The sequence below is a fragment of the Rana temporaria genome, chromosome 2 (genome assembly GCF_905171775.1).
Source record: "Rana temporaria chromosome 2, aRanTem1.1, whole genome shotgun sequence".
NCBI classification, from domain to species: Eukaryota; Metazoa; Chordata; class Amphibia; order Anura; family Ranidae; genus Rana; species Rana temporaria.
In genome coordinates this window covers 452,616,964-452,630,870 of record NC_053490.1, presented here as the reverse complement: position 1 = coordinate 452,630,870, position 13,907 = coordinate 452,616,964, and the positions used below count along the sequence as shown (strand labels likewise).

Below are 13,907 nucleotides of genomic sequence, written 5' to 3'. Positions count from 1 at the left end.
CCGCCAGTAGCAAAGAATAAAAGGCTGATGTAAGCTCCAAAGTACCTAGATGCAAGTTATTTCCTTCACTCCCAGCAAAGGCAAAACACAGGTTTGCTTTAACACGAGACACATCAATTCAATATCAAACTTTCATTTTCAAAAGTTATTTTTAAAGAGAATTTCACGATATACATTTTGGTGAAAAGAGGTCCTGTGGCCTCAAAAAAGTGCACCCACACGATTTGTGATGTGATCATTTGAAATAAACAATTGGACTAATGTTGTGCTGGTGACATGTTATTATTCTTTTGTTTTTTTATGGGATAAAAATAAGCTGACATTTGTACAATGTTTGGGGCAGATGGATAATATTAGGACACAAAAATCATTCTGCAGACATTATGCAAATGTGGTATTGCAAAACCTCCATTCTTATGCAAGATTTGTCTGAAGTGTTGAAATTCATAACATTTATATTCAAATAAGAATTTGTTACATTGTTATCAATCTTTAAGGGGTTGTAAAGGTACAATTTTTTCCCCTAAATAGCTTCCTTTACCTTAGTGCAGTCCTCCTTCACTTACCTCATCCTTCCATGTTGCTTTTAAATGTCCTTATTTCTTCTGAGAAATCCTCACTTGCTGTTCTTCTGTCTGTAACTACACACAGTAATGTGAGGCTTTCTCCCTGGTGTGGAGTGTCATGCGCGTCCCCTCCCTTGGACTACAGGAGAGTCAGGACGCCCACTAACACACAGCTCCTTTCTCTATCTGCAACGTAGAGAGCGTCCTGACTCTCCTGTAGTACAAGGGAGGGGGCAAGCATGAAACTCCACACCAGGGAGAAAGCCTTGCATTACAGTGTGTAGTTACAGACAGAAGAACAGGAAGTGAGGATTTCTCAGAAGAAATAAGGACATTTAAAAGCAAAATGGAAGGATGAGGTAAGTGAAGGAGGACTGCACTAAGGTAAAGGAAGCTATTTAGGGAAAAAAGTGTAACTTTACAACCCCTTTAATGCCCTTTGTGTGCTATGTTTAAAACATACAAACCTGTTACTGCCACAGGCCAAGAGCTGATTGCCCACAGTCAGAATCATAGAACTGTCAATGCCACATACAACTTTCTGGGGTTCGTAGTCCTGAGGGATTACCACCTGCTGAGGGGAATTATGAGAATCCTGGCTACCTAAACCCAGTCTTCCTGCAGTGAGGAAAGAAATAAGATCAGTAAAAAAGGAAAACATTGGATTGGATTGGTGAAAAATGAAAATTCCCGCCCTCCTCCCCACTGTATATGCATCAATAACATAAAAAACATATGATATGCACCTATTGCTAAAAATCCAAAACTAGGGGTTTACTAGCTTTACTTTATGTGCAGAGAATTTTTTTTATTGATTTTTTAAATTACAGTAACGTGATTGAGTATATGCATGAAAACCTAAAACAAGCAATTTATACAATATAATAATACAATTAATATTCTGTTATATACGTCTTATTAGCTCTCATCAGTGCAAGATTTGAACTGCAATGTACTATGGCATACAGCTTAGAGCTATCAATAATTAAAAAAACAATCATGCAGGGACTTTTCATTCGAGGTCTGTCGGTGGTGTTGGCCTCCCACAGCCGCATTTCTGCTGAATTATGCCGCGTACACACGATCGGAATTTCCGCCAAGAAAAGTTTGATGTGAGCTTTTGATCGAAAATTCTGAGGCCCCATCAGACATTTCCGACAGCAAAAATTTGAGAGCTGGTTCTCAAATTTTCCAACGGCAAAAGTTCTTGTCGGAAATTCCGATCGTCTGTATGCAATTCCGACGGCCAAAAATCCTACCCAAGCTCGGAATCATTAAACTTAATTTTTCTCGTTCTTGACGTTCTGAATTTCCGACAACATTTGTGTGACCGTGTGTATGCAACACAAGTTTGAGCCAACATTCCGTCTGAAAAAAATCCACGGTTTTCTTCTCAGAAATTCCGATCTGGAAAAATTTGAGCTGTGTATGGTTAGATTAAGGATTTCCAACTCACTATGTCACCGGCGCTTCCCTATTCCATTAACCGCTTAAAGGACCCAACCTTTTTCTGACATTTGTTGTTTACAAGTACAAGTCTGTACTGTATTTTTCTGCTGGAAAATTACTTAGAACCCCCAAATATATATATATTTATTTAGCAGAGACCCCAAATCTCTCCTCTACTCTTAAAGCAAGAAGGAAAAACATTTTTTTTTTTTAATCTTTTGCTTGAAGAAAATAAAATATGTTTACATGGGTCAAGAACCAGGAGTGACATCATGAAGTCACTCTGGTCCTCCAAGGGCATAGAGATGAGCGGTGGCCATCTAGACATCGCTCATCTCTCTAGGAAAACACTGCCGACGCCGGACGGTTCCCGGGCTCACCGATCGGTATGTAAGCCGAGGAACCACTGGGATGGGGCGGGAATTGGGGGGGCACGTGATCCTGCATCGAATTTGCCTCTGGGATACATTTTTATCTGAAAGCAGGTCGCTTGAGGGAAAATAAAATACTGGGGTTATGGCATCTAGCTACAGCCACAACCCTGGTATTGAACGTCAAAGTAATGATGTAAATTCCCAGTTAGGCGGTCGGCAAGTGGTTAGGGAAAATGGCAGCTGTTTTTTCAGTGAATCACTAGTGTGGCGTGGCTTATAGTGCAGCAAGTAGGTTTAATTTTACCGCTCTTATAAAATCCTAGAGTACGTTTTAGGGTCTAAGGCAATAGGTAAGCTTAGTACACTTGTAATATAATGCATCTTGCATTAAATTTTTCTATTTATTTTTTGCAAAGGGTACAATAGAGTTTAAAATAAGCATTAACAGGAAACCTCTAGGAAAGGATACGTCAAACCTAAAATGCATTTTTGTGTTAGGAAATCTGACATTGCTTTTACATAACCTATAAACATAGGTGTGTGCGCAGGGTGTGCCAGGTGTGCCTGGGCACACCCTAATCACGCTGTGCTGCACAGATTCCCCCTGCTGCTTGGCTGCAGAAGAAGGGACTGGTGAATCTCTGTGAGACATCAGGGGTCTGTTTAGATCTCTGATATCTCACCAAAGCCCCCCAATGGAGCTTTAAAAAAAATTGGATACAAAAAAATTATAATAATAAAATATTATTAAATAAAATTAAAAAAAAGTTATGATAAAAAAATAAAAAAAATAAACTACTGACATCAATTTCTTCCCTACTGACCTACCGTCCACTGCTCTACTGAGATATATATACATATATATATATATATCTCAATATATCATATATATATATATATATATATATATAGATAGATATATATATATAGAAATAGATATATCTATATATATATCTATATCTATATAGATACACACACACACACATGTGTGTGTGAGCTTTGGGTACACACTCTATAGGTATAGGTGTGCGCAGACCATGGCATTAAAGCTATGTGTCGACTATTATTCAATGGTATCACCTATTCCAAGTTATCAAGGTTGTATTCAGCTGGATTTTGGTCAGCTTTATGCAAGAAAACCCTAAACCAGAATTCAATCTTATTCTAGGTAACTACCTGCAATGTTTATATAAATCTGGGTGAACATTTTAAACTGTTCCTTTATATTAGCAACAGCATTTTACATATAGTAGCACTTTAAATTAAATGATAATACCACTACATAGAACAACTTAGAAGGTAATGATATATTCTCTATTAACCAGCAGTAAGTTGTTTACAGGCCCTTTAAAGTAAATGATAATGCCACTATTCTGAACAATTGTGTGAGATAATGATATATATTTGTAAAGTATACAAACACAATGGGAAAACTCTGTAATCAGTAACTATGATAAAATCTAAGGGTCACCACTGTACACCAGACCTGGATGTTCTGGTTCTACCTGTATATAGCTCACAGCCCTTGCACTCTTGTTTGGTGTACTATAAAACTGTCAGAGTCTAAAGAACTGATGTTAAATGTATCTTAAAGACCAGAATGTAATAGAAATGTCAGTTTTCAATCACAGAGGTGCTTGTCATACAGATTTATGCAGGCGGAGGTCAAAACAAGCCTTACCATTGTCCCCACGGCCCCAGGAAAACACTTCTTTCTCATTAGAAACAGCAAGGACGTGTGAAGCCCCGCAGGACACATGAACTATCTCATAACCCAGAAGAGCTTCTACAATCTTAGGCTGTAAAAAAAAGCACAGCCTTAAGTTTCATAAAGCCAATTATAATAATAGATGCAATACTTTATAGCCATTGCCCATTGGACAGTCAGTGAGCAAGGGCCACAGGAAGCAAGCCAGAAACTGACATTGCAATACACAATTAACATATAGGACAAGTATATGCATGGTGGGAATTAAAACAATGAGAGACTGGGGGGTCTGTAGTGGCTGCAAAATTTGTCATGACTGTGGCTTGTTGGCCACACTCAGCATGAATCGGGGAGGGGGGGGGGGGGTATATACAGGGGTCTCAATTGCGACCCAGTGCAATGATTCAGAGGGCCTTGTACACATGGATAGGAGGGATGATGGGGGCCTTGCTCACTGCAAGTGGAAAATGGAGGGGAACAGTTCCTTTACATGCTATCCCGATGCCCCTCCTATCCACCTTCTGCTGTGATGGGGCCCCTGTATGATCCCCTGGCCCCCCATCTGTCAGCATGAAGCGCAGGGAAGGGGCCAGTAAATGTGTCATTTACTGTCACCTTCCTTGTCCTAATGAATAGGTGTTTAATATGCTTCTGTTTGTGAATGAATGGAAAGCTCTGTACAGAGCTATTCCTGTCCATACATTCTGTGCTGCTAAAGCTGCAGAGAAGGAGATTGAGGGTTGTGTCCTTAATCTTCTTTCTCTGTCTCAAAGGTGAAACATGAGAGTCTTTTTAGACCCCTGAAATATCACTTAATCCCCTTAACAGGGCTACTAAAAAAAAAGTAAAAAAAAAAGAAAAGGCACAAAATAATAATAATAAAAAAAAAAAAGAACAAAACTAAAAAACGACTACCATTAGTGGCGGAACTACCAGGGTCGCAAAGATCACACTTGCGACTGGGCCCTGGCGTTCTGCCACTGTGGGGGGCCTTTATGGTTTCTTGCACCGGGACACCTGAAGGTTCTAGTTGCCCCTCTGACAAGTATATATTACACTCAATCTCACCTAACAGAAGTATAAGAGGCTGCTACAAAAGAAGCAGTGTGAACATCAACATCAAATGGCTGTACTACACTTTCAATGGTCCATTCTGGTCAGCTTGAATGAACAGAGGCCTTAGAGGGTATTTAAAAAAATCGAATTAAACAATTAAATTGGACCGACTGTAGGGACTTTTGTGTACTGGGGGCTTTGCTTTGTTGTCTGGAGTTCTTAGCAAGACTAATTAGACAGCACTGAATCGCTTATAGAAAGCTGATCCATTTGGCAGTGACAGCAATATAACATATGTAAATGCAGACCTATGTGTCTGAGCAATATTTATTTGCCTAAACAAGCAGACAAATGGGAATCAATGCCAAGGAGAGCATGTTCTTTTTTTCATCGTTATTAATTAGATGTCACAGCTTTGCAAATATTTCTGCCCATGTTGTGCAATAGGAACATATGCTGTTCTTTTGCTAATGTGGTATCCCTGGAAAAATACAGCTTTACGGCATTAATTAAATAGAAGTATATGTTATATAAAACCAGATACTGATATTTTTAAAGCAGAACGCCAGTCAGGAAAAAACAATTATGTACACTCTGCACTTTGTCTCTCTAGCTGTGAGCTAAAGAAATGCATGTAATGAATTCTGCAAAGTATGGTGGAGGATTCTGTAACAGAATGCAATCTGTCTAATTGCTACTATGAACAGAAAAAAAAAAATACTTGCTGCCCAAAACTTTATGGAAAATTCTGTCAAAACTTAAAACAGTATTAAACCCCAAACCAAAAAGGTAAGATATTTCAAATTACTAATCATTAGATGTGGTGGCTGCATTTGTTTTAGCCTTTCCCCCCACCTGTTTTCAGCTGGTGATCTGGCAATTATCACACCTGCTTTATTAGAGAGCCTCCACTCTGTATGAATGAGTACAGGGGGCACCTTTGGATAGCAGCATTGTCAGTCTGGGGGAGGGGGGTGTTAGGCCTCGTACACACGATAGGTTAAACAGAGGACAACGGTCTGATGGACCGTTTTCATCGGTCATAACCTATCGTGTGTGGGCCCCATAGGTTATTTAACCATCGGTTAAAAAAAAGCCAACTTGCTTTAAATTTAACCGATGGATTCCTAACCGATGGGAAAAAAAACGATCGTTAGTAGGCACAACCATCAGTTAAAAACCTGCGCATGCTCAGAATCAAGTCGACGCATGCTTGGAAGCATTGAACTTCGTTTTTTTAAGCACGTTGTTGTGTTTTACGTCACCGCGTTCTGACACGATCGTTTTTTTAACCGATGGTGTGTAGGCGCGACGGACCATCAGTCAGCTTCATCGGTTAACCGATGACAACAGTCCTTCAGACCGTTCTCATCGGATGGACTGATCGTGTGTACGAGGCTTTAGATGTACCTACAGATTTAGCTACACTAACACATTGAAGACAAACTCCAGCTCTTTTTTTTTTCCTTTTGGGATAAAGGTTTTACATGAATAAATAAAAGCTGTTCATTGTAAGCACTCCTGTCAGTGGTAAATGGTTTGTCTCAACACTCTAACTGCTACATCTGGAGGAAGACTTTTCAGCTGAAAAACAAGAGAGACTTTTTTGGCTGGATCACCAGATAAGTAAATGTTTTTGGGCTTAAAACCGCTTTAGTGGAAGACACAGGAAAATAGATGTTCACTTCACATAGTCATACCTGAACATGGTGTCATATCTGGTGTCCTCCTTTAGGATTACACAATCCTGTTTTAAAGCATATCTTTTCATCAAATAGAACTATGGTCTCCAATAAAAAAAAGTGTTTCAGCACTTTATTATAAGTACTAGAAGTTATTGCTTAGTTAGGAAGTCTTTTGTTTTCTTTATGAGGCTTGTGCAACACATAGGGCGTTATTTACGAAAGGTAAATTCACTTTGCACTACACGCGCACTTGAAATTGTACTGAAAGTGCAGTCGCTGTAAATCTGAGGGGAAGATCTGAAATGAGGGGAAGCTCTGCTGATTTCATTATCCAATCATGTACAAGCTAAAATGCTGTTTTTTATTTTCCTTGCATGTCCCCCTCGGATCTACAGCGACTGCACTTCCAAGTGCACTTTCAGTGCAATTTCAAGTGCACTTTGCACTTGTAGTGCAAAGTGAATTTGCCTTTAGTAAATAACCCCCATAATAACTGTAAGGCAGGTCATATATTATAATTTTTCTTCCATTCAACCATTGGGTTGAAAAAAAGAAAGAAAATTACTGATTCCCCCATCCACACATTCGTTGTGGATGTGGGAATCGCTTTCGCTTAGCTATTTTATTCCACCAGCAGAATACAATGATCAGTGTTGCTGGCTATAGCCGCTTGGACTGATCATTTAGGTAAAACCTGACAAGCTGGTTGTACAACAATATAGCCAATACATGGATTGAAATACACTCAGCCCCTGCTGAACCAGCAAAATATCGATCCATGTATGGCCAGCTTAAGGGGGACTTTCTGATTTTTCCTTACTTCATAGCTAAACTTCATCAATTGCCACTCCTCTTCCTAATGAGAGTCCTACTACAGGCCACTGATGTCAGTGTGTATAGGGTGAGGAGTACCTGTTGTAAAGAATCATGTAAATCTGTGGTCTGGTTCACATGCAATCTGGGTGCAGTGTGATTTCAGCCCATTTATTTAAATGGGCTGAAATCACACCAGACCGAACCAAAAGTAGTGTATGCACTACCTTTTAAAACACACAGCAACCGAATCTGGGACAGGCAAGCGCACTGCATTTGCGACCTGTGTTTTGGCGTGTCATTAAGTTAATGACACATCTTGCAGATCGCAAGTGCACTGCGTTTTGAACTCGCTGCGGGAAATGCACATGGAACGCGGGTTTCCTGCACCGTGTTCTGGTGTGAACTGGCACTTACTACAGCGATCACTGTGATCTGCCAGGTCCTGTGCCAATCAGCTGCCCCAATGTGTCCGGGTCCATGTACTTGTCTGTGCATACTAGTCAAACAAGGCTGTGCAGGTGAGCCTGTACAGCCAATGTGAACCCATTTACTTTATACGGGCTGCGTGCACGATGCTAAGTGATAGTGAAAAAAATAAAACAAACAGGTCAGCGTGCTGCATGGGGCTGAGTATCTGAGTAAATGAACTGATGAACTTACCTGTGTGACATCATTAAAATTAGCATGTCCCAAGCAACCGTTGCTGCCACTGCCAAAGGTCATAATTATGCCTCTGTCTAGAGAAAACCAAAAACAATGTCATAAAAACATTTATAATTTAAAGTATACGTATAGCCACAATATTTTATTTTAGCTTCATGGCCCGTTCACAGGGGCAGACCCGATGTCAGTTTTTCAGGCAGAATCCGCTGACATCCAGTCCCCATATGGATGGGATGTGTTCCCAATTCGTCTGGCGGAATAAGATCGGATGGCAGTCGGGTGTAAACTGACAGGCGGTCCTTTTACATCCGACCGCCCATAGGAGGTAGAGCGGGGTGTGTCTGTGTTCGCTCTGCATCTGTGAAGCGGACACGGACCAGCTCGCTGGGGTTCACCGGACAGATTCGCGTGGTAGAGGCCTAATGCTGCGTACACACGGTCACTTTTTGTGATGAAAAAAAACTACATTTTTAAAAACGTCATTTAAAATGACCGTGTGTGGGGAAAACTTTGTTTTATGTCTTCTGAAAAACGACAAAAAAAAAATTCGAACATGCTTCAATTTTTTATGTCGTTTTTCAAAACGTCGTTTTCATAAAAAATGATCGTGTGTGGGCTAAAACGTCATTTAAAACTACGTTTTTAAACCCGCGCATGCGCAGAAGCAAGTTATGACGCAAGCTTAAATGGAACAGAGAGCCGCTGAACGTAACCGCGCTTTGCTAGAGCATTTTGAAAAAACGATGGTGTGTAGGCAACGTCGTTTTTTAAAATGAAGTTTGAAAAACGTCGTTTTTTTTCATGAGAAAAACAACGTTTTTTTTACAAGACAAAAAAACAACCGTGTGTACGCGGCATTAGAGTAGGCAAGGATTCAAATTTGCTATCAGTTTTTTTTTTTTGTGGTCTGTGTTGTCATTGGAACAGGTGTCTTATCTTCCCAGTGAGAACTATCTTAAAGGGGAATTCTAGTTACTTTGTAGAGATTGCCTTTCACTTTCTGTTGCATTTTCAGTAAAGGAAGTGAAGGGTAATCTCCCAAACAGGATGCACAAAGAAAAAAAAACGCTCAAAGGTATGTGTGAACCCTTCCATACTAAAATAAAACGTTTTGGCCCCCTCCATCCTGCAGATCCTGGGTTATTTCAGAATTTAGAATTTAGTAAAAATCTCTCTTAGGCCGCGTACACACGGCCGGACATGTCCGCTGAAACTGGTCCGCTGACCAGTTTCCGCGGACATGTCCGACCGTGTGTACGGCCTAGCGGACAGGTTTCCAGCGGACAAAAGTTTCTTAGCATGCTAAGAAACTTGTCCGGTGGAAACCTGTCCGTCGGACATGTCCGATGGTTAGTACACCTAACCATCGGACCAAAATCCCCCGCATGCGTGGAAGCATTGAACTTCCTGGTTCGCGCACGTCGCCGCCACGTCGCTGCCACATCACTGCGTTTTCTGTCCGCGGGGAATTTGGTCCGATGGTGTGTACACACATCAGACCAAAAGCTCCCAGCAGACATGTCCGATGAAAACGGTCCGCGGACCGTTTTCATCGGACATGTCTGATCGTGTGTACAGGGCCTTAGAGGGGGGGGGAGAGAGAGAAGAGAGAGAAAGAGAAAGAAAAAGAGAGAGAGATACGGTCTGCTTGAATCTGATTAATTCCTGAGTGGCGGCTTCAAGGGAGGGAGGGAGAGAGAGAGAGAGAAAAAAGAGAGAAAGAGATGTGGTCTGCTTGAATCTGATTCATTCCTGAGTGGCGGCTTCAAGGTTTACATGCAGTGGCTCTCTATTACATGCAGTGTGGAGCGTTTTTAATATCTACCGGTATTTATGCCAAGTTCTTTCTATTTGTATACGAGTGCATATCTTTTAAATTAAGAACATTTTCAGTGACCACTATGACGTTTTTTCTTTCTTGAGCTTGGTGGCATCCAGCTCTTCTTACAGCCTGGGTTCATGGAGATCAAATGCTTTCTGGAGATGCATTGATGTTTTGTTTGATTGCCTGGATTAACCTTGTCAGTCTACATGGGAGAATCCATCTAAGAAAACCTGTCTGTTCATAGTTCTTTCAATATTAAAATTTGACCTTTGTAATGGGGGAGTCGGTGGAGGTTGTCATTGATTGGAGAACATCACTATTAAGCACAGATGTTTTATGTTTACTATATTTGGACTGTAGTTTCATAATTCACTAATATTATTAGCATCACTATTAGGCCCTGTACACACGAGCGGATATCCGATGAAAACGGTCCGCCGGACCGTTTCCAGCAGACATTTCTGCTCCGGATTTTGATCTGATTGGCTGTACACACCATCAGATCAAAATCCCCGCGGAAAACATACGCGGTGACGTGGCCGTGCCGTCGCCGCGACGATGACGCGGCGACCCTTGAAGGTAAATACTTCCACGCATGCATCGAATCACTTCGATGCATGAGAGGGATGGGGATCGGTTGGACTTATCCGGTGAGTCTGTACAGACGACCGGATAAGTCCGACGGACAGGTTTCCAGCGGATAGATTTCTTAGCATGCTAAGAAATTTTTATCCGCTTAAAAAAACGGTCGGCTGGAAAAATGTCCGCCGAAAAATGTCCGCTAGGCCGTACACACGACCGGATTTGTCTGCTGGAACTGATCCACGGATAAATCCCAACGGACAGATCCGGTCGTGTGTACAGGGCCTTAGGGTGTAATGTCGCGTACACACAACCGTTTTTCATGAAGAGAAAACTGCCATTTTTTAGATTGGTCGTGAAAACCGGCCGTGCGTATGCTCCATAGCAGTTTTCTCGTCGTTTTTCCCGTCGTTCTTTTTCTCGTCACGAAAACCGCTCGTGTGTATGCTTTTCCAAGGGGAAAAAAACGTGCATGCTCAGAATCAAGTATGAGACGGGAGCGCTCGTTCTGGTAAAACTAGCATTCGTAATGGAGATGGCACATTCGTTACGCTGTAACGGACTGAAAACCACGAAGACTGAAAGGCGCGAATCGTCTCTCACCAAACTTTTACTAACACACGGTAACATGAAATTAGCAAAAGTGTCCCAAAGGGTGGCGCCATTCGAATGGAACTTCCCCTTTATAGTGCCGTCGTACGTGTTGTCAGACTTGTACATCACCGTGCTTTGCTTGAGCGTTTTTTTTTCATGAACGTGTGTATGCAAGGCAGGCTTGAGAGGAATCACGACGAATCACGTCAAGAAAAACGTTTTTTTTGGATGACAGGAAAAACGGTTGTGTGTACGGGGCATTAGGTATTATCAATAAAACCCCATAACCACCGTGCCACTACCATCAATATACATCTAACAAATAACAATCTGTGTGTTTTATATTAAAGCAATTATAGTGCAAAAAAACACCATTGGGCTTTGCTGGGATCGCGGCATTTGTTATTGCAGCCGGAGCTGATTGACATATATAGGCTTATGCATTTGTTACCTAGTGTTGACACTTGAATAATGTGAGTGCTTTTAACAAATTGTAATAAACAAGCATCTTTTAGATTTTAACAAAAAGTTTGCATTATATTTTGTTAGTGTGTATTACATTTTTTTTTTTCGTATTATGTCCTGAAAAAATACATTTGGTAAGAAGCTGCGCAAGTATTATGCAGCACTAAAAAATTGTAATGGCCACCATTTTATTATCCAAAGCCTCAGCTTTCAGAAAATGTCTAACGTTTAGGGGTTCTACGTTTTTTTTTTAGCAAATATGCAGATTTTAACAATAATTTAAAAAATGAAAAAAATTGCCCCGGACAGCAAGCGGTTAAGGGAATTTTCCATTTTCATAAAACTTTTGCCAGACTCTGGCTATACCTGTTAGGCAAGCAGTAAAGAGGTCTCCACAGGACACATGTTGGATGGTAACACCAGACTGACCCTCCAGAAATCGTGAGATAAACTGAGGCTGAGCATGTTCTACAGCACCAGGAAGTGAGGGTGCACCAGTTCCTATGGGAGGCGCCTAGAAAATAAAAAATAAATAATATATCTAATCCAAGTAACACAACAAATACAATTATTTGAATGTTAAACATCTCATATCTCATTTCCAAAAAAGCACAGAGGAGGAACAGGCAGACAGCAAAGATCAGAGTAATGGGCAGAGGGACACAAGAGTATTAAGCCTCTTCTTTGGCAGGTTGTTACTCCAAACTATGCATATGGTAAATATGTATTCAGTTAACATTTTATAGTATTTTCCATTGCAAAGCCTGGAGATGCTTAAAAACTAAGGCTCCTTTCATACGGACGGACCGTTCAGGTCCGCCTGTCAGTTTTGTCGGCGGACGTGAACGGCCGCTCCGTGCAATCCTATGGAGCGGAGACATGTCCACTGACATCCAACCCAATCCGATCCGCCAAAATCAGACGTATGGTGATATATCCCCATCCGTCCATGGCGGATCGGATCGGTGAGATCTGATGAAAACGAAATCTGATGCTGTCTGTTTTTATCAGATCTCTCCATAGGAGACAGCGGCGCTGCACAAGCCCCTCCCCGCTCTGTGAGCAGAGAGGGACTTGTCATCCACCGGCTCAGAGGAGATCAGCGGAGAAATCTCCCGCTGAGTCGTGTGAAAGAAGTCTACGGGCCCCCGTACACACGATACGAAAATCGTAAGTAAACTTTCATCTGACGAACGATCTGCCAAATTTTGGATCGTTAGTATGGTACTTTCGACAGCCGGTTTTTCGTCTGACTAAAGCTGGATGTGCAGACTATAACATTTTTGTCGTACGTGGACTCAACATCCAATTTTTATTTAATTTGTATGGTTTTCATCTGAAAAAAATCGTAAGAGCAAGACTACACATGCTCAGAAAGAAAGAAATACATACAAAACTAGTCAACACATTACATCACTTCTGAAGTTGTATTCTGTCCTACGAGAATTTTTGTATGGGGAGTAACCTCTTCACTTTTGACATGAGACTAGCATGCAACAAAAAATGGACAAACGGGCATCTGAAAATCTGATCGTTTGTACGAGGCTTAAGGGTTCTTTCACATGGGCTTGTCAATTTGACCGAAATAGATCCGTTGATCCCCGCTGAGCAGGTGGATGACAGGTCCGTCTCCGCTCACTGTGCTGAGACGGACCTGTCAGAGTCCCGCTCTCCTCTATGGGAGATAAGTGGTTTGTTTCATCCGATCCGCCAGATGGATGGAAAATAGGGTCACCATCCATCTGGATTTGGTGGACGGGATTGGATCGGATAGCAACGGGTGTCAGCGTACATGTCACCACTGACATCCGCTGCCCCATAGGGGTGAATGAATGTCCGATCAGGTCCGCCTGAAAAACTGACAGGCAGACCTAATCGGAACACCAGTGTGAAGGGGCCCTAAAGCCCCTTTCACATGGGCCTCATCTGTTCAGTCTTGCTTTTTGCCCCAAAAAAAAAAAAAACGAAAATGGATTCAGATTACATCAGTTTGCACTTCCAATTTCGGTTCAGTTCAGTTTACTTCAGTACTGTATACATCTGTTTTTGCATCCATATTTTTAGTTGTTGCAAAAACCAATCAGAGGTGACAACTGTATAAACCAAAAACTGTTCCTTGCCTAA

At 41.4% G+C, this 13,907-nt stretch overlaps 1 protein-coding gene across 1 annotated transcript in view; it reads right to left on the bottom strand.

The window, feature by feature from the left end:
* Nucleotides 1-13,907, bottom strand: part of NEK8 (NIMA related kinase 8) — an 83,487-nt gene that overhangs the window by 27,629 nt on the left and 41,951 nt on the right. Inside the window, exons 8-11 of the mRNA XM_040338526.1 lie at nt 12,150-12,297; nt 8,315-8,391; nt 4,071-4,188; nt 1,034-1,184 (exon numbers count right to left, since the gene is read on the bottom strand). Of these exons, the coding sequence (XP_040194460.1) occupies nt 1,034-1,184; nt 4,071-4,188; nt 8,315-8,391; nt 12,150-12,297 (494 nt within the window). The remainder of the gene's footprint in view (nt 1-1,033; nt 1,185-4,070; nt 4,189-8,314; nt 8,392-12,149; nt 12,298-13,907) is intronic.